The 24,013-nt window shown below is 34.1% G+C and overlaps 1 protein-coding gene across 1 annotated transcript in view; it reads right to left on the bottom strand.

The window, feature by feature from the left end:
* The window catches only part of LOC143245459 (nicotinamide riboside kinase 1-like), a 54,676-nt gene that overhangs the window by 12,307 nt on the left and 18,356 nt on the right, over positions 1-24,013 (bottom strand). Inside the window, exons 3-4 of the mRNA XM_076491821.1 lie at positions 20,123-20,180; positions 9,775-9,892 (exon numbers count right to left, since the gene is read on the bottom strand). Of these exons, the coding sequence (XP_076347936.1) occupies positions 9,775-9,892; positions 20,123-20,180 (176 nt within the window). The remainder of the gene's footprint in view (positions 1-9,774; positions 9,893-20,122; positions 20,181-24,013) is intronic.

The following is a 24,013-nucleotide window of genomic DNA, read 5'->3' as shown; positions in this document are numbered from 1 at the left end:
CTGACTTTGGGGCAAATACAGTTGTAGTTTGAATAGAAAAACAGGGACATTCCAAATCTTGAAAGTTTCTGGTGTCTGCTTCGTGATAATGAAAATATTTCTTGTAACAGTCTCAATCTCACATGGATCTGATCCAACGTATGGATGCTCACCTCCTTTATACAATACTTTATCACTACATGCAGCATTTGAATCAGTTTACAATCGGGATCTAACACTCATACAGGAAAATACATTCAAAGGATCATATCACTGATTAAACAGTAAGCCATAGAGCATTGTTATATATTCAGATAAAACTGCATATAATGGAATCTGAAAGAAATACAAAGTTACAACTAGTACTATATTTAAATGTACAAGATTCTCATTCCACAAAGGTGATTTGGCTAGAGCTGCCTCTAACTAATACAAATTATTATTTGGTGCTGAAGATGCTTAAAACATTGCATGATACAAAATAGATAAATAGTGTTGAGCAAAACTTTCATCAAAACTTTACACTCCTCACCAAAATTATTTTAATATTCTGAGGATCATTGAGAATACTGAAACCTGACAATTAGACACATAAATACATCAGACATTATTGAAATACAATATTCAATCATTCAGTAATTCAGTACTGTTCCTCTCCAACAGCACAACTAGTTTGTAAATAGGGTGTTCTAATTTGGCTGAAATAATCGTTTTCCTTCCCCAGACATACTCAGATCCCCAATGAGGAGTTTCACTTTTCTCAGCAAATTGTCTTGGTTAGGCATAGCATCTATAACCATGCCAAATCTGTAATGACTTCTTACTATATCATCATCTTTCAACAGGACGATATCGCCACCAGCCAAGTTCCTACATTTATTAGTCCACTTTTGTCTCTGCTGGAGGTTTCGTAGATAGTCTTTCTTCCATCTTGTCCAAAACTCATTAGCCAGAAAGGTACTTTCCTCCATCACTTGGTGGCATACAAATCCTCTTGAACAAAATTTCATGGTAGAGGAATCAGGATTTTTGACTTCATTGTGAAAAGATGATTAGGTGTCAAAGGTTCTGGTGCACTAGTTTTATTGAGGTTTTCTAGAGTCAGAGGCCAACTGTTGACAATGGCTGTTGCCTCATAGAAGAACATTCTGAGAGTGGCAGGGTCAAGTCTGGAGCTATGTTGTCTCAGCAATGTCATCAGAATACTTCTCACGGTGCAGATTTGTCTCTCCTATACCCCTCCCATGTGGCTTGAAGAGAATGGATTAATAAAGAACTCTACCTGGGATGTTACAAGGAAATCCTTAATCTATGACATCTCCATTTCTGATGCTGCCTTTTACAATTCATGTGACGCTCAAATGAAATTTGATACTTGATCACACCTAATAGTTCAAACAGGACCTCGAATAGCTAGAAAGCAGCGCAGAGCATTAAGACATCTTTTGACATGTCACCAAGTAGCTCTTTATGGACTGCTCTGAACACCAGACAGACTGTGAAAAGACCATATTTCTTACATTCCTTTCTACCAATTTTTTGTCACAAAGGGTCCAAAACAATCCATGACAATGTGAGTGAAAGGTGGTGAAGATTCTGTTCACTCTTTTGAAAGATCAGCCATTTTTTGGGTATGTAAGCATGCCTCTCAGTTTCCTGCATGTTACTCATTTGTACAAGTGAGAGAAAACTGCTCTGGTTCCTCCAATGATCCAGTAATCCTGTGACCAGATTTCATGTAGGATAAAACTGTCTCCTTGATGAGCTACTTTCTCATGAAAATGCTTGATGATCAAATTGACCAAATGACTTTTTTTGAAAATTGTGATGGGATGTTTCATATCGTAGTTTGTTGAGCTTCTTTGCAGCCTTCCACCAACTCTTAGAATCTCATTGTGGTCCATGAAAGAATCAAAGTTCTTCAGTGGTCATATGGCTGGTCCTTTGTTTCAACTGATGGCCTTGATTTCCTCATGGAAGGAGGTACTGTGAAGTACACAAATAACGTTGTTTTCTGCAGTTTTCATCCCTTGTACTAGAATATTTTATTTCCCCTTTTTCTTTGCTATATACCTCTGGACTATAGCAAGACACTTGACTGCCCAGAGCCAATCAGAAAACCACTACAGTCATTCCAGGAGTGCCAATCCACTTTGACCTTTCTCTCCACTGGTTGCCAAAACCTTCCTGACTTCAGAGTCATCTCCTTTCAGGTAGCTGTGAATCCCAAAGGAAAGAAGGGACAGTGAAACAAGTGGATGTCTGTATTTGTGAAGCTTGGAGTCCACAAGAAGCATGGTCAACCAGGTTTTGGTCAGTGCAGATACATCTCCACTGGCTTGGATTTGTTGTTTCTCTGACTGCTTGGACTTGATTGGCTACAAAGATATGAAAATGATGGGCTTCATTGTTAATGAAACCGAGCACAATCTTTGAGTCCATCCAAAAACGTTTCAACATTGCAAGTTTCATCTTGTTTCGGATTATGTTACTGATTTTCACAGCAATCACTGCTGCAGTGAGCTTAACCTTGGTAGGGTTACAACCTTCAATGGAACAACTATGGCTATACCCAGTACCGGAAAACAGTGTACCTCTGCTTTACTATTTACTAGATAGACGTATGTGCATTGCCCATAGCCTGAGAGACTTGCATCTGAGAAATGGTGCAATTCCCTGCAATGAATAGTTCCACAGCCTCTTGAATTGAAGCATCTCAAAAGTCTCAGGCTGGAGAGCGAGCCCAGTTCCACCAGCCATTGTTCTCATTTTGATTGTAGATCTGATGACATAGGCTCATACCAGCTAGCATTTTTCTGTAGAGCTGCTGCAAGATCTGCTTTCAAAATAACGTAAAGGGAGTCATACTGGTAGACAGAGGCAGAAATTGAATTCATCTGATTTGATACGCCACTGAGTACTGAGCATTTATTCAATGGGAAGCTGGTCAAAGTGCAGATCTAGGTTCTTCAATTCTTTAGCTCTTTCCAACTCAGGGATTGCCATCATAACCTCATGGCTGTTGGAAATGAATTTATGAAGTCGAAGAATTCCTGACAAGCATAAAGCTTGGGCACCTTTTATCAACTGAATGGCTTCTTGAAATGAGCTACAACTCATCAAGCTATCGTCCAAAGCTGGTAAAAGAAAGTGCACATTCAACAGTGAATTACAAAAGGAATATCCATTGTTGAAAAAATTTGTGGCAAGGAGGGCAGAGTCAAATGTTTGAGTGTTCATTTGAGTTCTCTGTTTCACATGGTGGTCACATAAAAGACTATTTAAAGTGCTAAACATTCAGCTTGTCTTTCAGTAGTTGCTCAAAGTTCAAGAGTCGATGTGTTCTTCACAAAAACTGTGCCTTAAAAGAGTGACTTGTTAACAGCTGCCAAAGAAGCAACCTTTGCTTATCTCAGTGCTGTCCATAAATAACATGAGCTTTAAAACAGCTGACTGCTTTTCCAAACTGATAGCAAAGTTATTTGAACCAAAGTTCAGTTCTGCCAAAACAAAGAATGAGGCTATTATTTTGAATGCAACAGTTCCCTTTAGTAGCAGAGGAATTGAAGAGAGTCTTAATGAAGGTCCAATTCATTTCATTTACAGCAGATGCTTCAAACTGAAAAGATGCCAAAATTATACCTGGAGTGACATCAGAAATTTTGACAAATTGCTTGGTGTCCAACTCTAAAAAAACATGATTTATCAAAACAAAATTGTTGCTTATTGTGGTGACAACTGCAATATAAATTTTGGAGGTGTAAAGAAAAAGGGAAAAAACAATGTATATAGTCGATTGAAGAAGGTACCTGGAAGAAATATTGTGAGTGTTGGTTGTGATGCTCATATTGTACATAACTGTCTCCAAACTGCAGCTGATGTCCTTCCTATTGAAGTGAAAAGCTTGGTGGTCAAAATTTATTTCTATATTTACACTATGTGTGTTACACACCTAAAAAAAGTCTGTGAGTATGTAGAAATTGAGTACAAGAAGGTTCTCCAATATGGAAATATGTGATTTCTGTCTTTGTTACAGCTGTTGAGAAAATTATCCAGACTTATGAAGGGCTAAACTCATACTTTTGTTCACAAGAACAGTGCCCATTGTTGATAAAAAGATTTTTGAGAGTAAATGTTGAGAAATGTACCTATGGTTTGTTCAGGGACAGCTAGGTTTGTTCAACAAAGTGATTTTAGCCATGTAGAAAACATAAGCAACTGCAAATTATATTGTTGCAGAACTTAAGTTAAAAACCAACATGAAAGAAAGACAAGATAATAACTTCATTCCCCTTGGTGCAAAAAAAGTACTCCTGTGCTAGAGGAAGAGGGAGGATGCCAGGTAGACTTGATTAGGAAGGAATTTACCAATTTTTATGATTGCTGCCTGTCTTATATTAAGCTATGAGAAAACAGTTTTGGTGGTGGGGAATACTTTGTTTGGAAACAAAAAACTTTTTGTGTGGTCTGACATAGAAGCAGCTGCTGAAAAAATAATGAAATGCTTGGAAATGCTGCAATCAATGTTGATAATCTGTTTGATGAAGTTGTTCTTGTTAAATCATTCTGGTCATCAAAATGTGATGAGTGGAAAGCAAAAGAAATAGGTTGTGAAGAAAAATTGGTAGAACTTTGCAATCACTTCAAAGATCAAAGTATAACTGTACCTAATCTCAGGCAAGTTATGGAGTACATTTTTTTGTTTACCAGGCACTTCTGCTCCTGTTGAAAGAGTATATTCAGTGATGAATAGCATTTGGTCTCAAGAAAGAGGTCTAACGAATAAATCAAGAGTAAAAGGACTGTTGCACTGTAAGCTCTATATTGACTTCAGTTGCAGTGAGTTCTTTGAAAAAATAAAAATTAATAAAGATTTTCTGAAGTTCATTTAAGTGAAAAATTAATCAAATTTTGATGTTCATTGCCCTGCTGAATTTAAATAAATGCTAAAGATATAAACTAACAGCATTCTTTTTTTTTGTGGCAGCATTAAAGCTTAAGGGGAGTTAGGTTATAAAAGAGCTTCTTTATTATACCAGTACCACTACCTGTAATAAAAATTGAAAAACTGTCCTGGTTTGAGGCTTGGAAATTATGGTAAGCCTATATATAAGACAACTATGGAGTTAATGGAATGGATCATAACTGACTGGTTTGAGAGAGATGGAAGCAAATGAACAAAAGCCTAATGAACAGTGAGCAGCTCTGAGAGACTGATATACATAGAGGACTACATAATAAACAACATCTTGAAATTTCCTGTGTCCAATATGCACTTCAACCTGAAAGAGAAGCATGTAATGGTGGAAAGCAAGTACCCTGGAAAGATTTGACCACCTGGCAAAAAATGTAGAAATCCAAAGCCAATCCAGAACTGGAGGGTACACTCCTGATATACAAAATGACGGGAACGTTAAGATGCTGAGTCGATTGGGATAGAGAGGTAAGTATTTAAGACATCCACATTCCACAGACCAAAAGAGAAAATTCATCAAAGAGATAGGCATGAGATGTATTGATGTTGGAAAACCAGCTCCAGTTTACATGGGGACAATGAATAAACAGGAATAGAAATTAGACTGGAAAGGTTTCACATGTTCCATAGTGACCTTGCAAAAAAATCGAGAATAGGTTCTGGTAGATGATGGCTAAAAGTGGAATCCCATAAAAAAGGGAAAAGAAATGGGATGTGGGGACAGAGGAGAAGGGGAAGTAAAAAGAAGAACAAGTCTTTCAAAGAGAACATGCAGAACCAAATAGATTGTGGTGAAAGATTCCTACATGGTGACAAAGTGGAAAACCTGACCCTCGCCAGACTTGTGCCTACCACATAGTCAATAGTACTGCATGTGGTGCTAAAGTTGTAAATGAAAAAAAAAAAAAATTGACCCTATAGACTCATAAAGCAGGAACCAGTAAAGGAGACTATGAAAGGGAACAAAACATGAGAACAGGTTCAGTAAAAGGCTGAGACAAATGGGAACCCAATAAATGGAGGTGTGCAGACAAGCAGATTTGCCTCTGGAGTTTAATGAGTCAGGAGGGCCTTCAAAGACGTCTTGCCCCAAAAAGTGAGCCACATTTAAATTCTGTAAAGATGTTAAGGTTAATGAACTTGGAACAAAAAGGTGTCCTGACCTGAAAGATTCCAGTAATAGAAGAGCCATGTTTGAAGAAAAAGAACAACTGTGCCAGAATGGAAAACATCAAGGCATGAGTCTTCAGTGAAATTCCCTCAAGGGAAAAATCAAGAGCCTCAGACAAAAGATGAATGGAGTAAAGGAAATAAGGAAGAGAGGATAAGGTAAGCCAGATGTGAGAGAACTGAAACTGGGAAAAAGTGACAGAAATATTAAGATCTGAATCCCAAAAAAGGAAATGGGAGACAGGGACAAAATGTAACAAACCTGGTTGATCAACTCCAGGATAAGAGAAAGAGGTCTGAATGCATTTACTAGAAATGAACGTAACTGTGTGGCATAAGATGGAGAGGAAACAGGCTGTCAAAATTATCAACCTCTTGTTCAGGTACCCCTCAAAAAAGATAAGAAAATAATCTTCAGACAAATCTGAATCCCACGTGAAAGTAGTCAGCTTCCAACAAACCATAGCCAAAACATCTTTCACTCATAATTACATACCTGAAACCACTGTAGATGAGGTAAAGGTAACTGCAATAGGACAAGCAGTGATAGTAGTAGTGACATTAAACTCCAAATTCATGATAACTATGAGTAGAAATAAAAAACATTCACAATGGGAGCTCAAACAAACAAAAAAATTAGACATGTGGTATTAATGTGAACAAATGAAAAGTTAGAGAACTGAAGTATGACAAATTAAAGAAAACTAAGCTCTCCAAAACCCAAATAACAGACTTAAATTCCATGTTTAAACATCACGAGAGCTAAACGAGAAGTAATGTTGATCTAAACTGTACAAAAGGAGTCATTAGCTATACCAGGAGTTGTATCACCTGGTTACTGGGGGAAAGATGTCACATGCTAAATTGCATGTTTTCACATAGCTGCCTCATGTAAAAATACATGGGTACATGAATATGTAAAGACTAGTGGCAAGTAAGAATCTGCAAATATAGAGGACAGTACATCTCAAGGAAAGCTGTTATATGAGTAGACGTATCATACCACAAAAATTAAATGACAATCACACACCTTTCAATAACAAAGGAAACCAAGTTATGCTTCAAAATCATTGTTCCAGTACCTTAGAATTTTACAAAGATTTCAGTTTATCTATATTTAAAGATTAACAACAAATATTTTGTCTTATCAATAATACTTTTAAGAATAGAACTACTTTTGATAAAAAGTTTAAAATTTGGTACCTGTTGAAAACTTTGCACCAGTTTTTGACATATTAAAACATTTATCAGGAAATTCATTTGCTAATTAAATGGATTATAAGACCAGTTAATGATATACAGAATAGTTTGATTGTTTGTTTTGTGTTTAATGTCACAAAGCAACTAGGCTATCTGCACCAAACAACCAGTGAAAAAAACGCAAAAGTGAAATTGTTATAAAATGTAAAAATTAATCAAGTTAAAACTAAAAAAAACTTCAGAAAGCAGACAAAAACTTAAATAGAATTAAAAGGCCAATGATCCTTACAAATTTAAAAACACAAGGAAGGTGGACAGTGTCATCAATGCCAATGACACTGCCAAGGAAACAAGACTAAATAAGTTGAAAACGTGCCATCACTGGTGAGATTGGGCATAATAAAACTGCTGTTGCAAATTTCTTAAAAGACCCTGAAGGATACAGAACAAGAATTTCAAGTGGTCGGCCCAAGAAAATTTCACTGGAGTTGAGCAGGAGGATTCGATGGGTTATTCGGCAAGACACCAGCCGATCATCGAACTAGATTAAGGCCCACACGGACAGAATGCAGCTCAAGAACAATAAGACGGCACTTATGAGAGAAAATTTAAAAACCGTAAACGTCTTTAAAGGTCACGCCTCCTTTCACACCATGAAACAGCTCATTTAAACTTTGCTGAGAAGCACCAAACATGGGATGTAGAAAAGTGGATGAAGGTTTTGTTCTCTGATGAGGAAATATTTAACCTGGATGGTCCAGATGGCTTCCACATTACTGGCAAGATAAGGAGACATTTTCTACATGACACAGTGGAAAAAGTTCCACCATGATCTGGGGTGCTTTCTCCTTCCATGGAACAATAGAGCTTCTGGTTATACAGGGGCATCAAACAGCACCTGGCTACAATGGCATGTTGGAAAGAGCATCCTTATTAACTAAAGGCCCTCACTTGTGTGGAAATGACTGGATCTTTCAGCAGGATAATACTGCAATCCACAATGCCCACAAGACAAAGGACTTTTTCATGGTGAATAATGCAATTATTTTGGACCATCCAGCATGTTTGCCCGAACTGAACCCCATTGAAAATGTTTGGGAGTAGATTGCAAAGGAAGTCTATAGAAATGGATGTCACTTCCAAACAGTGCATGATCTTCATGAAGCCCTTTTCACCACTTGGAATGACAATCCAGCCAGCCTTCTGCAAATGCTTATAAGCGACCATGCCAAAGCGAATGTTTGAAGTTATTCGCAATGATGGCCGTGCAACTCATATACTGAGACCTCTTGTTGGGAATTTTCTACCCTGTTTAGGACTTCTTTTTGGTATGCTCTTAAACTTTTGACCAGCTAGTATTTAGGCTAATTTCATAATGTTCACATTTTCCCTATCAAATGCTTAAGAAAAATTTTTATTTTTATTTTCCCTTTTCTTATTTTCATCTTTCAAAGCTCTACTCAAATAAGTGGTTGAGTCTAACAATGCAAAATGCATATTTTGTTCATTAGCCTTAAGAATTTGGCCAGTAAAACAGCTTTCCCCATCATCAATAAACTGTTATACAACTAAAATACATCCAAGAAGACTTATTATGTATTACTGTGTATTACTTATTTTTCTTTTTAGAAGGCTATAGCTCTGCATCAGCTGCAACTTATTTTTTGACCACTGAATATTAAAACGTTGGCGTATATGTGAAATCAATTTTTTAATGTAAACAATCCTCATCGTCATTGCTTTACAGTCATATTTCCTGGTCAACATGATTATATATGTGAACTTTTACTGCGAATATTTCTCTTCTATCAGATTTTACCTGAAGTTCAATTTTATTGCACAGAGTGATGATACATTTACATTTGTATTAACCCTTTCTGTAGAGATATTTTAAATGTGGACAAATAAACACCTTAAAGGCATGAGTAAAATACAATATCTGAAAAATCTACCCATTTTATGTTTATGTGCAAATGCTTCACATTCTTATTATTTCAATCATCAATTAAATGGCTCAGTTTGATTATAATCAAAACATTATGAACTAATAACTACACTTGTAGTAAATTTCCTTTGTTATTTGTTCCACCCCCAACATAACTATCCTGTATGTTTTACTTAATACTGAATATTTAAATGGCATATTTTGAAGGTTTCTAATATGGTAAAAATGTCAAATGAACTTTCCCATCTAAAAATGTAATCACACTAGCATTGATATTTGAAAGGAATTTTCACAGGCCTGTTTATCTCAAGCATCACAGGGTTTGCATATTTTAAATAACTTTAAACATATATATAACTTTTTTATTACTCGTGCAAATATTCAGTCTACCAAATCATAACTCCTGTGGGCTTAACATAACTGAATATTTATTAGCTATCAAATAATTAAAGATTAAAATATATTTTGAATTAACTGATTTGAAAAATGAATAAAAAGAACTTACAAATAATTAAAGATTAGATGCCCCTCAACTATTAGCAGTGGATTTCCAGTAGGAGGCTCATGCCTCATCAGTTCAAATAGTTTACTCATAAAACTATTCCAATCTATGCTTGACAAACCTGAAAAGAAAAAAAAAAAAAAAAAAAAAACTTTATTTCAACATCAAATGTTGTGCATACAAAGATTTTATATTTCCTTTTGGATGCAATCTTCTGAAATGAAAAAGTATGAGTACAAATTAATTAAATAATGAAGTATAATAGTTCCCTTAAATGTTACATCATTCTAGTTGTGTGCAATATATTTTCAATTATTTTTGCAATGTACAAAGCCCACAAGCATTTTAGATCAAGTATCACAACTATGTGTTTGAATGCTGTTAAATCACTTACAGTAAATCATTTTTTCTACACTAATAAATAATAATAATAGAAAAATTATATTTTATGCTATGAATGAGTATAAGCAATAACTGTATATGAAAAAATTTATTCAAATGCTATCATAACACAGTAGCAAAGAACATCTGACACAGAATTATAAAAAAGAAGAGTGTCATTTTGAAAATGTCATATTAGATGTCATATTATGTTTTTTTTCACACAAGGTTAATCATTGCATCTTTGAAAATGTAGTAAGTACATAGACACTATTAATTAAACACCATATTTAATATGTTAAAATGAACTGTAATTAACTGAAACATTGGTTGTAAGTTGACTGGCAGTAGCATTTTAAAACTTGAATCTGATGCAATGTAAGCAACCTTCAATTTTCCTGTACTAAAAATGTATTTCTGATAGGTACTTGCTTCTCTCACAAGATTAAATGTTCTTGTTCACTGCTATCCCCTATATGCAAATTTTTATTTACACATTCCACAACCCTTCTGCTCTGCCCTATTGAAATCAAGTTATTTCAAAGTTTCTCTTTTGTAAATCATCATACATCAAATCTCATCAATAGGAGCACAGCATACTTACATAACACATGTAACTTCCTCTGTGTGTCTCTACAAAACTATCACTTCAAAGTTTGGCAGAAAATAGAAGCACCAGAAATGTGTGAGAAGGAAGGGTTGGAAGTGTGAGAAGAGGGAAGTATCTATCAAAAATACATTTTCAGTATAGTAGAATTATAAATTCTGTTATGATACTTTCCTTCTCTTACAAGATTGGCTAGAATTCTACACTGATTAGAAGGAGGGTCCAGCGTAAAAAGAAGAACAGCTGTACTCCCTGAAACTGTTTGAAGAATACCTCCATAGATGAAAGAGTCAGTTCTGAAGAGGAGAACCACACCACTTCTGAGCCAGGCATATTCTTTGTTCATGTGTGGAATGTGTAAGATATGAGGGCATAAAATGAAAGGAACAAATTTAAGAAAAAAAGAACATGGTAGAAAAGTTATCCTAACCGGACAAAGATATCATAATTCATTCCCATTATGGGAAATGTGGGTAGAAAAGATGGTGCCCCTGGATGTAGAGTGGCAAGGGTACTGTAGACCATACTAGGTGAGTCAGTTACATCTAAAACTTCCTTACAGGATACTGACATCTGTTTGAGGTTAGGATGAGGATCATACTGTCATTACCTCAAACCCAAAAACTGGGAAATTATGAACTCCAATTCCTGAGTATGACACAAGAATTAGCTCTGATCTATGAATATGGAAACTTGGCATCATGTATTGAAAGGATGTTTATCATATGCAATCAACTCCTCCAACAGTAAAATAGAGCAGAACCTTCTAAACTGTAATAATATCCCCATAAGAAAAGGGAATGAGGGATAGCCAAGGAATTGAAATGATCTCATGTACCGTCACTGTTACCCACAGCACAGGTGTATAAAATAGAGGGAGAAAGACAGACAACTGAAAACCCAGGTTAGGATTTGTGTTGATTAGTTCACTCTAAATTCAATACCAGGCCAACCAACAAACACAAAGCAATAGATGAGGGCTCCCATGGTTGTGTAAATTGTATTAGGAGTCCACATCTTCTAACTAGGTGATGAATCAGCTCCTCTAGAAGCCACTTCTCATCTACATCAGCAGAACACAATTGCCTTACTCTCAATTGAATGGTTATAGCAATTTTTTGTTGAACCCATTCAAGAGGGTGTCTCCACAGTCAGCCACCTCAGCAGCTTGAAAATGGAGAGTTTTAAGGACCCACACTCTACTAAAAGAAAAGAAGTTGAAATGTGGTGGAAAGTCCAGAGGATTGTCATCACCAAATAAAGTGGAATGGGTGACCACAAAACCCTATTTTGAAAAGTAGATGATATACATTGATTCAATCAAGTTATGACAGGGATGGGCAACTATCCCCTTTTGCTTTACTCATGCACTCCATGGGTGGTATGGTCTGGAATGGGCATGTAAATGAAACAAAAACATTCCAAGGCTATTCACCTTTAACCCATCTTGTGAAACCATGTAAGAAAGAGCAATTCAACATGGATGTACAGTGCAGATTTCAAATGATCCTTAGTATTCCTTGTTAGGCATCACTCACCATAATGAGGGATCCAAATTGTGAATAGTAAAGCAAAGACTCCTGAAAGGAAAAAATAATGAATAGAAATTACCCAGTTAGAGTCTCATCTAAATATGAAAAACTGTCACAGGTGTTAGACAAAAACCTGATGACAAAGAAACTGTGATACCATGTAGATAAGGAGAGACAACCATATTATGTATAATTCTCATATCCTAATGTATGAGTTCCCTCATATTGAGGAAGACGAGATGCCAAAGAAAAAGGTAAAGATGTCAAATCTGATGAATAAATACCTGGAACAAAGTCTAGGAAAAAAAGGTGATAAAGGAGAGGAAGGCAATGGGATCCAAAGCCAAACACAATTGGTGAGGGCAGAAAGAAGATTTTAACTCAAGAAAAACTACCTAAAAATAAATAGTCACCATGGAAAGAAGTCATATGAGCAACAGTACAAAAAATGAGCAGAGGTTATATCTAGAAGTTGTTCCATATCAGGATAAGAGCAAAGTTGGGAAATGAAAGGATGGGAATTAGGCAAAAAGACAAACTACATTTCCTAGCTACTGATGTCTTAGGTAGGAAGGTAAAATCTACAGATTACCTTTCCTAGTTGCTGATGTCTTAGGTAGGAAGATAAAATCTGGATAAAGGAGAATAGGAGGAATAGGAAAATGAACAATAAATAGTAACCAAGGAAAGAAGCCATATGGGTTATAGTATAAAAAATGAGCAGAGATTACAACTGGAAGTTGAACCAGATCAGGGTGAGGGTGAAGATAGAAAATGAAAGGATGGGAATTAGGAAAAAGGAGTTACCTTTCTAGCTGTTGATGTCTTAGGTAGGAAGGAAAAAACCCAGGTAAAGGAGAAGAGGGGAATAGAAAACATGTACAAGAAACATCATGGGAAATTAATCCAACCTCCACTGTACACAGGCATAGAGGAGAGAAACTTATGCCTGAAGAAAAAATCAAACCAGGGACACAAGGAAAGTGATGCAAATGAAGGTAAAGTGAGGGAATAAAAGATCACAGGAATATCCCAGATCAGAAATGATTGGAAGTCAAAGAGGACAACTAATCTGGAAGGAACACATGAACACAATAAGGATAGGAGAGGTAAAATGAATTTTCTCTCCAAAGATGGTTGACTGTACAGCAAATGGTGGACTATGAAGCATGAGGCAATATTTGACAAAAGTTCAGACAGTGAATGATCAATTTCCTGACAAAACAAGGTGGAAAGTGTCCATGGAAGAACATGAATGAAAGTCATTATAAATGAGCAAAAAGAACATAAAATCTCCATACTGGGAATGGAGATTACATAATGGAAATGAAGAACTGCACACTTGAAATTTGGTGGTGAAAAAAAGTTATCAAGATCTCCATCTGTTTGAACAGGGTTGGTGTCTACAGGAGGAATTGTGGGCAAGAGCCAAAGATAGAGACTGACCTTTTTAATGTTAAATCTCTTAAAGGATAAACACTAATAAAAACCCATGCTGGGTTGCAAGCATCTGAAGCCTCTGAGATACCACTAGTCATAGGCATGACCCTCAAAGTGGTAACATTAACTCTGGAATGTGACCGAAATAAACTGTAATAAATGAAGGCAAACTTCAAACTTAAGAAAAATCTGGAAGTTACAATAAATGAACACCACTTCATGAGGATAATAAATATGAATGTGAAATGAAAAAAAAACAAAAAAACATCTAAGTACAAATGCTGCCAAATGAGAAATGATAGCTTGGTAGGAAATCACATACATCACATGAGTATACTATGCTCCTTCTCTTGGAGAGGTGAGCCAAGATGATTTACATAAGAGACATGATGGAATCACTTAATTTCAATGGAGGGGAACAGGAGATTTGTGGCATGCACAAAGAAAAATTTAGCATGTAGGGGTTAGCAATTTTACCCAACCAGTAAATGTAACAGGTTACAGAACACTGGAAACTGAAGGGTTCCAGGGAATAAGAAGTCAGGAACATTTAATGCTAAAAGGAAGTGAATGTGACACACAACATCTAAAGGAACCAGACAAGGAAGACTACCTGAATCAGAATGGAAGTACAGATGAGAATTGGAAGGTAAAGAAATGGGTGTGAAAGCTAGAATGCAGTCAATTACCAGCATAATAGGTCCCATGGATGTAGGAACAAGGCAGGGATAGAGGATGGCATAAGGGTAAAGTTAAGGATGTGGGTAACATGAACAGTATATCAAAATAACCAACCTTTTCTAAAGCAACATTCCTTTTCCTTACTCCTAACAATTCAGCAATAAATCCCACTAATTCATTATTGGCCTAAACATCCACAGGAGGAGCAGCAACTTGGACACTAACAACATTTTCAGCAATACCTCATAAAAAATTAAGCAAGCTCTGTTGCTTAAAAAGGTACCTGAGTGAAATAAAAAACTAAAGTAAATAAGTACACAAGACTGCAATGGAAACTGCAAGAACAGAAAAGGAGGAATTATGTGAAGAGGAAGGGAAGGTAGATGGAACATTAATACAATGGTTAAATTTGTGATGGTAAAGGGTATAAAAACAAAATTGAGATCTCAACAGGCAAAGTTAAGTAGCAGAAAGGAGGAAAGGACAGGTAAAGACCAAATTCAAAGGAAATGGAAGAATATAGATGAGGTTGCCCAAAAGCTGGACACAGACAAAGTGGACAAGCCTTTGACAGACTACCAGGTGAAGAATAGGGAAGGAAAAAAAAGGAATAATGGAAGGGAGAGAAACCACAGTGAAAAGATTTCAACTGGAGGTATACTAACATCAGCTGGAAATAGATATGAAAGAAGGTATCACAGGTCAGAAAAACATAATGCAAAATGATAAGTCAGACCCTGGGCTGAGACAATAGACAAGACCATGAGTGAGGACTGATGATGACAACATCTGTGGAACAAGAAACCACTTTGTAATGAGAATGAATCTTTTTGATAGATAATCAAAACACCACCAGATGGAAGAAGCCAGGAAAACAGCAAGCAATGACCACACTGTGGTGACAGTGAGCTCATAAAATAGATAAAATAAAATCACAGAAACAAGGAGTTGGTACACCCTGGCTTACAAGACCACAATGGAAAGTTAAGAATGTACCATAATCCTCACCCTCCCATTGAGAGGACAAAGGTAGGACAAGACTTATTAAACCACCAAAGGCTCAAGAAATGCAATATGGAGAAAGACTTTTAGATTAAACAGAGACTGGAAATTTTCCAGGAGTCAAGGGAAGAAGCACAGTCCCCTAAAGAGGAGTATGGGAACAGACACAAATCCAGATAAGGCAAAGTAAGCAGCATTATTGCTGTGGAATGGACTCTATTTAACCAATGAGCCAGAGATCTAAAGAAAAGTTGAAATGATGAAGAAGTATTCACCGAAAGGAACATAAAAGTCCAACCCATGATAATGACAGCTTCTAAGGATGTGCACAACACATAAAGTTGTCTGGGATCACAAAGGTAGAAAAAGGAACTAAAGTAAAGCTCATTCCTATGAATGGAAAAGAAAGAAATATGTCAGTGAAATAACATGGCAAAATTTTAAGTCCCACACTAAAGAAAATTCAGAAGGGACAGCACAATTGAACACTCATGAAAAATTCAGATAAAATTATCAACAGATATTATTATGTCATTTACGAACTACCAAAATGTAGCCAGTAAACAAAATATCAAAATTTTTTCTAGTTCAAAAAATGCAAAAATAATGAATGTGCCAACTGATAGAAATTATCAAGAAAAAAAAAGCAATATATGAGGTACCAGATAGAGAAAGGAACCTAGATGACAAGGTTACAGAAATAAGTCCTACACTGATAAAAATTAGAAGGAACAGGCACACACTTAACAATGATGAAAAAATTATTTAAAGAGAACAAAAACATTATTTGTTACTAGTAGTAAAGATATTGAAGGTTCAAGTAACCAAATACATCAAATTAACAAAGTACTTGTATATGAAATGGACAAACTAGTTAAATATACCCAGTTCACAAAGTACTGAATAAAAATGAACATGAAAATAACTAACACACATGAAAATAACCAAGATAACAAAGGACAATGAATTAAATCACATACTGAAGAAAAATGAGGATGAACAGGCACATAGTAAACAATGATGACAAAAATTACACAAACAGAACAACAAATTATATTTCACAAGCAGTTATGTAAAACAACAATCAAAACACACCTAACTTACAAAACATGTGAAATTAACAAATGTGCATTATGATTAAATTTACCAAAATTACAAAGTCAATATCCAATTACTTATTTAAACGAAAGCAACACAGAAAACAAAATACATATGAATATCTCACTTATAAAAGTTGAAGCACTGATGACATATAATACATAAATTTCCTATGTGTAAAAAGGGGCAAAGTCACATAAAGGGCATCAAAACTGCCCACCATAAGTATATCAATATGCTGTGAAGTCGCATGTTGAAAACTTTACCATAAATCTCCTAGGATAACTTGAAGCCAAAGGAAGAAAAAGAGAAGAACAAGTTTTCCTTAATTGAAAGACGTTGTGGCTGGCCATTGTGTGGAAGGTGTCTGAAAAAGAGGCGACCAAAGTAACAACTCAATGAGTGTATTCTTCCTCTGAAACAATGTCACATTGAAATAAAGAAAACCCCAATGAATACAACTCTAACTCTATATTAACCAAGGCATTTACTTTCTCAACAGGTAAAAACTGTGCCACGTACAATGTCACCTATCATAATAATATTGTTGTACATCACAGAAAACCTTGAATTCCCACTAAAACGCACAAAGTTCAAGAACAAAAATGCAAATTTGTGGAAAGAAATGAAGTCAAACTCAAAAATTATAAATTGTTGAATAACCTTTGTCAGAAGTTGACACAAAGCATAATCAAAAACTGTAGTCACACTCAGAAAAATTAAACACGTATAAATTGTGTCATGCCAAATAAGAAAGTGAGGATTGACTAAGAACAGCATTATAGGTGGTGCAACACTATTGATGGAGAATAGTCACATGATATCTACATGTTCAGAAATGGCACAGAATTGGTTTAGTATAAAGAGTGGTGCATTGATTACTAAAATATAAATTATTTTAGCAATGCTTAGTGGACAAGCAATGATTGAGATAGTTTTTATATAAGAAAGATAAGTCCATTTCAGAAACATTTACAATTTCAAAATTTAATTTCAGCATTAAACCACTTTAATTATATACAGAATTTCTATACAATAAGAAATACATATTAAACGTTAAATTACTTATTTAATAGCACATTGAGTGCAAGTTATGTTTTCTTAAGCTTTCTTGCCTACTACTCTCAGTTAGAAATCAGTGAACAGGGAGCAAACTGTTATTATGCAGCTAACCACTAGTATTTTTGAACTAAACAATGGTTTGATTAAGATTTTTAAACTTTTTTTACACATCCTATGTTATTTCAACATTAATTTTATTTCACACAAATCTTCATTTTCAGTCTCTACCTTTACATATGCTCCAGAAGTCAAGTTCTATGATTTCATTTAGAGTGTGGTAGAAACTCAATTCCCTCTCACACATTTTTTTTTTAATTCTGATCTCTCTATTGTGACAAAATTGCTGTAAGAAGACTTCTTTCTGAAGAGTAAAACAGATGGTTTGTTTCTTTGTTTTTTTAATTTCACACAAAGCTACATGAGGGCTATCTATGATAATCATCCATAATTTAGCAGTGTAAGACTAGAGGGAAAGCAGCTAGTCATCACCACCCACCACCAACTCTTGGGCTGCTCTTTTACCAACCAATAGTGGGATTAACCCTCACATTATAATGCCCCCATGGTTAAAAAAGGCGAGTACGTTTGGTGCGACAGGGATTTGAACCCGTGACCCTCAGATTACAAGTCAAACGCCTTAACCATCTGGTCATGCCGGGCCAAAACAAATGGAATATCAACTTTAATCATTTTCTTACTTTAGTTACTGATTGTGTATTTTTGTTTTCCATGTTTTAATGTTCAACAGCATTAATACACTCATTTCTTGCGACCAGCTTCTTTGGAAATCCATGTCCACAAATGGTGCTGTTAATAAAGGCAGAAAACACTTTCCAAACATAGGTCCCAACAAGTATCAAGAGAGTCAAATGGATAAAAAAAAAGAATGTTCAAAACAAATTGCATAAAAACATATCCTTTTGTCACAACACAAAAATGTGAATTCATAACTTAGTCCATGATATCCAGGTATACTACAATAGACAGGAAAGTATTCAATAATCACAATATAGCAAGTTCAAGAAATCTTACAGAGAAATCAAACTTAATATGGGCAGCAAAAAAAACAACAAGTAAAATGAAGGCACTAAAAGAATTTTTTTGTATTTATATAATATTTAAAATACTACTAGACGTGCTTTAGCTGGCTGGCTTATATATAAATACTATTAGATGTGCTTTAGCTGGCTGGCTTATATATAAATACTATTAGATGTGCTTTAGCTGGCTGACTTATATATAAATACTACTAAATGTGCTTTAGCTGGTTGGCTTATATATATGTACATATTCTTCAACACATCTCTGTGCCTTTCCTTGAAATGAGTATGGCCTCACTCCAGGACAGTAAAACACAGAAAGATAGCTAAACAAGTACAAGTCCTATTGAATAATCACTCTTGCATACAACCCTTATATAAGATAGGCAATTAGCAAATTTTTATTATCACTGAGCATTCAGTTCAGTAGAGAACACCTTCAAAAATTATCTTAAATACCTAAACTCACATACATACTTTCTATTTTAAAAAATATTATATAAGCAGCTTTTAAACAACAACTACACCAATATGAAATCAAATAACATGAATATCAGAAAATTAAAGACATAACTAAGAAGAGCTTCCAAAATAATATCAAAACTTGCCATATTGCTTAGATGTGTCAATTTACAAATACACAGTTATTAGATAAAGTCATCTATCCATAAAAAAAAAGATTTTATGTTTTAAGGTTTCTAAATGTATTTGACTTTCTTCTAAAATGGCAGTCCAACAATTTCATAATTTGGCTTGTTTTATGTAGACAAGAAAGCTTAAATGGTTCTTTGAAGAATTGGTCAATGTCATTATTTTGTAATCTAATTAATTTCAAAAAAATCTAAAGTAATATAACTACTAAAGTAAGTGGTTCTCAGAGCAAATGGGATTACAGCCATTTTCCATTTAGAAATACCTCCAAAAAGTAAAAAAAGTCATTATTGAAGTACATTTTCTCTGTTCACCACAAAGTTTATCAGCAAATTACAGCACATTCAAAAAGCAAGTTGTAACTGATTCTGATTGGATTGAAGAAGTAGAAAATGATGAATAAATTACCTTTGATAAAGCCATAAGAACTTTAGAAATTTACTAAGAAATATTTCATTTCCATTTACGTATTTATTAAACTTTAAAATACAAAGTTAAAATATTTTTTATTTTCTTTTAAACTCAAATTTTACATAATAAAACCCAAGACCAAGTACTTGTTTGCACTTTAGCTTAATGCATAGTTATAGCAAACATTTAATTGGTTATTGTTACCAATGTTGTATTTCCCTGAAGTTTATACACAAAACATTGTTTATAACATTTTAGTGAAATAAATCATTTTTTCTGTGTTAATACCAGATTATATAAATTTTAGAGATAATAAAAATTTAAGTCCCAGATGGAGATAAAAACTCTTTCATTCTGGGAGTTACTGAATCAAACATTTTAAAAGCAAATAAATCAGTAACTTAATGTTTTAACACAAAACCAACATAAAATAAACAGTCCCTTACTTTCCCAGTTAACATGCTGAAGCTCTGGAATCATTTCATGTTTGTCACTGTATTCTTCCTAGAACAAAATAAATAATAAATTAACTCTGTAAAAAATATAATATTACAGATCTTCCTACTGAAAAATATTAAAACAGAAATCAAAAAAGCAGTTTATACACAAATTCTTTATAGTTCAGTTAAATCTACATGTAACACCTTGTTAATGATGGCTCTATTACATAAGCCCATTTTTTTAAATCTACACACACACATATTAAAGAACTGAAGTATTACACTGTTGCATTGTGTGGCTTCAAATATACCTAAAGTCAAAACTATATTATTGTATATTTTATAGAACAAAATTATTTTTATATGTAAAGGTTTGTTTCATAGTACATAATAAGGAAATAAATAATTGCCTTAAGGCATGGCAGCTTTTTGGCAAAAATAAAGCCAAAAAAAACTTTTTTTTGTTGACTTTTGTTGAAGTGTTAATGATTGCTTGTATAAAGCAAAAGAAAAACCTTTAACATTCCAAACCATGAGTTAAATATCCACATTTTCTTTTCAAAATTAATGACACATGTTAAATACTGAACTAATTCATTATATTTTTATCTTTATCTACTAATTATATAAGTTTAAATGAGAAAAATAAAAATAGAAGTCATAAATAATTATTTAGTTTAATACCAGAAACCAAAAATATTCAATGTACCAGAGAGGTCATGAGCATACTGCACCAGAAAGACTCTGAAAATCAGAAACTTTTTGGTGTATTCTCTTGAATTTATTCTCATACTTGACAGATCTTGTAGTACACTCTTAAAGTTTCAAGCAAATAAAAAAAATGCAGTTAACCATTTGACAGTTCTCTGTGTTTTAGTTGCTACTTGCGTTAAAACTGTAGATCAAACCCGAAGCACATAGTTTATCAGTTTATTGTGCATTGTGCATGAAGCTTTCACTGACTAGAAAATCAATCGTCTTATTGAATTTTATTACTTGCAGTTTACTTGCAGAAAACTTAATTTCCATTTTATTCTCCAACTAGTCCTTCTTGAATTATTTTTTAAAATAATTATCAAATTCTCTGACCTTAATTTCATCATGCTGCTCACTAATCTTGGCTATTTTAAAAACCAATTCCATTTTTAAGTTAAAGTGAAAGTCTTCAATCAATTTATTGCAAAATAAGTCCACATCATATATAAACTGTTTTGTAAGACTGGTAAAATTTACTAGCCAGAGTGTGATCAGTTAAGCATGAAGTAGTTATAAACAAGATGCAGAATACAGTGATGTTGTTTGGGATTGAAATATATCATTATTTCTTTTAAAGAAAATCAACTTTAATTGTGTTGATGGAGCAGCTGAACAGGCATTAAAGTATCACTGCCACCAAACTCTCTTCCCCAATTACTTTTGAAATTTCATTTAAATATCTTGATAATATTAAAGAGTCAATATCCAACAACATAAGGAAAACTTTAGGATGAGTTTACAGAAATAGATTATGAACTAACACAACTTGGTTTCCTTATGCAAAAAAAGGCACTGACTTTCTAGAAAGGGTTTAGAAGAAACCCCTAGGATAGAATGGTTATCTTACAAGTACAGTAATAAGGTCTCTTATTTTCTCTTAAGAACAGAGAGATAAGACTAGAAATGATCTTGTTGAAGTCTATACAATGAACTGAGAAAGTGATAAGATAAAGGATTATAATTTTTCTGTGCTAGATATCTGTGTAAAATAATCACTTCTCATGGTCATACTATAGTTTCTCCTCAAATATTTCAACCAAGTTGTTACTTACGAAGAAGACACTGATCAAATATTTAAAAATAACCATTTGATTTATCTAGTGAGTGGAACTTCTGCAGGGCAGAGAATTTACAACTGACAACTAAAAAGAGCTGCTAATAAGAAATGGATCTTTTAACAAATCAACTTCTTGAAGGAGTTCACAATCCATGCTTTCTAAAGACTCAGGGTGAGATTTCATTTAAATGTTGAAAACAGATTTTGTGTAGAAATCCCCTGACAGAACTAGCAGTTTTGTACACAAGCTGATGCAACTTTGTGGTGTTTAGTTATGCAAGATTATACTTCAGTGTCACTCTAGTTCAGTTTTGCAGGAAAAGATGGTCAATGTTAATCTGTGGAAACATAGTGAGCAAGATTCTGATTTTGCACATAAAATTTGTCAACTCTGTGATATGTTTCTATTTAGGATTGCACCTGATGATCCTGCAGATTCAATTTTGCAGTAAATGTTGGCAAAATTCATTGAAAAAAGTTGTGATTTTACATGTAAGTCAACATAACTTTGTGTTGTGTTGACTTACATGTAAAATCACAACTTTTTTCAATGAATTTTGTCAACTCTGTGATATGTTTCTATTTAGGATTGCACCTGATGATCCTGCAGATTCAATTTTGCAGTAAATGTTGGCAAAATTCATTGAAAAAAGTTGTGATTTTACATGTAAGTCAACATAACTTTGTGTTGTGTTGCTGTACATGACTGTGTCTGATAGTCTGGTATCCAAGTACCAGTCTTTATTAAGTGTTGTAGAAAAGTTCAGCTCTAACATAGCATGAGAAATTAATGTGAACTGTATGACTTATGTGAAATGTGTACCATTCTGCTAGATATTTGTCTAAGTTATTATTTTTATATTCATTTAAAGTAACTGATTTTTCAAGACCCCTAAAATGGGAGTACTGCTAGGAGAAATATGGCAATTTGAAATAACTGTTGTATTGTGATAGCACATGTAATTTTACTCTCATTCCTTGTACACAGTGTACCTTCTACATTGAACTATGTATATATGCAATAATTTTGCAGTTGATGACATGAAATGAGATATGGATAAATGTTTACAGCAGAATAGATCAAGTATGGATATCTCTCTCTCTGATTAATTTTTGCTCCTATGATACCATTAAATCCAGAGTTAAGATGGTAAATGATACATTTTATATGCACTTTGTTCTGTGAGGAAAGTATGACACATTGTAATATTTATCAGTTGTCATGAAAACTGTGTAGCTGCTAAATGATGATCTAATGTATTGCAAGTAAACACTAATTACTATATAACAATGGACACAGAAGTGTGATTTTTCATTTAAACCAGGTTCTGTATATATTTAATTGTGTACACAAACGTAATACATAAAAATATACAATTTACAGGCTCATAATTTAAGGCTTGAATTATTAAGATATAAATCTGGTGAAAACAAAACAAAAACTGAAGCATAAAACACAGTACATTTTCCTTTTCTTTACTAGTGGTAAAAATATATTTCAAGTTTGCTCTCAAACCTTAATAGGCATAAACATATGATTTCTTACTTGGAGAAATTTATTGGGTTGCTAATGGATCTACACCACACAAGGTAATAAATTGTCAGAGCAACTGCTTTAATTGGCTTGAGTGAATGAATACCTTCCAATTTATATAACTGCAGTGTTGCTGGATTGTGTAACTCAGTTTTTATACAATGAAATCATGCTACAATCACTACTCTGTTTGAAATTAAAGAAAACAAAGTGTACCTATTGTTTTTGCATAAATTTGATTCAGATATTTGTTCAAGCATGTCCCAAACAAAGTGAAACACATACACACATATACAAAGGTTGCATTTAAATTAACAGTATATAGGATATAAAAAACATCAGGAATAAAATTCATCATAAAATTGAGGTTCATGTCATCTTTAATTTAACAAATTCAGTAAATAAGTAATTTTATTCAGTCAATCATCTTACGGTCTGCAAATCTTTATTATTAAACTGCTGGTATTGTAACACTTTCTTTCTTGTTATTAACTTGTCTCCACGATGGCTTAGAAGCAACTCTGAGGGCTTATAACACTAAAAAGTGGTT

The sequence above is a fragment of the Tachypleus tridentatus genome, chromosome 2 (genome assembly GCF_004210375.1).
Source record: "Tachypleus tridentatus isolate NWPU-2018 chromosome 2, ASM421037v1, whole genome shotgun sequence".
Lineage (NCBI taxonomy): Eukaryota > Metazoa > Arthropoda > Merostomata > Xiphosura > Limulidae > Tachypleus > Tachypleus tridentatus.
The sequence above is the reverse complement of the archived record's forward strand: the minus strand, read 5'-3'. Positions and strand labels throughout refer to the sequence as shown.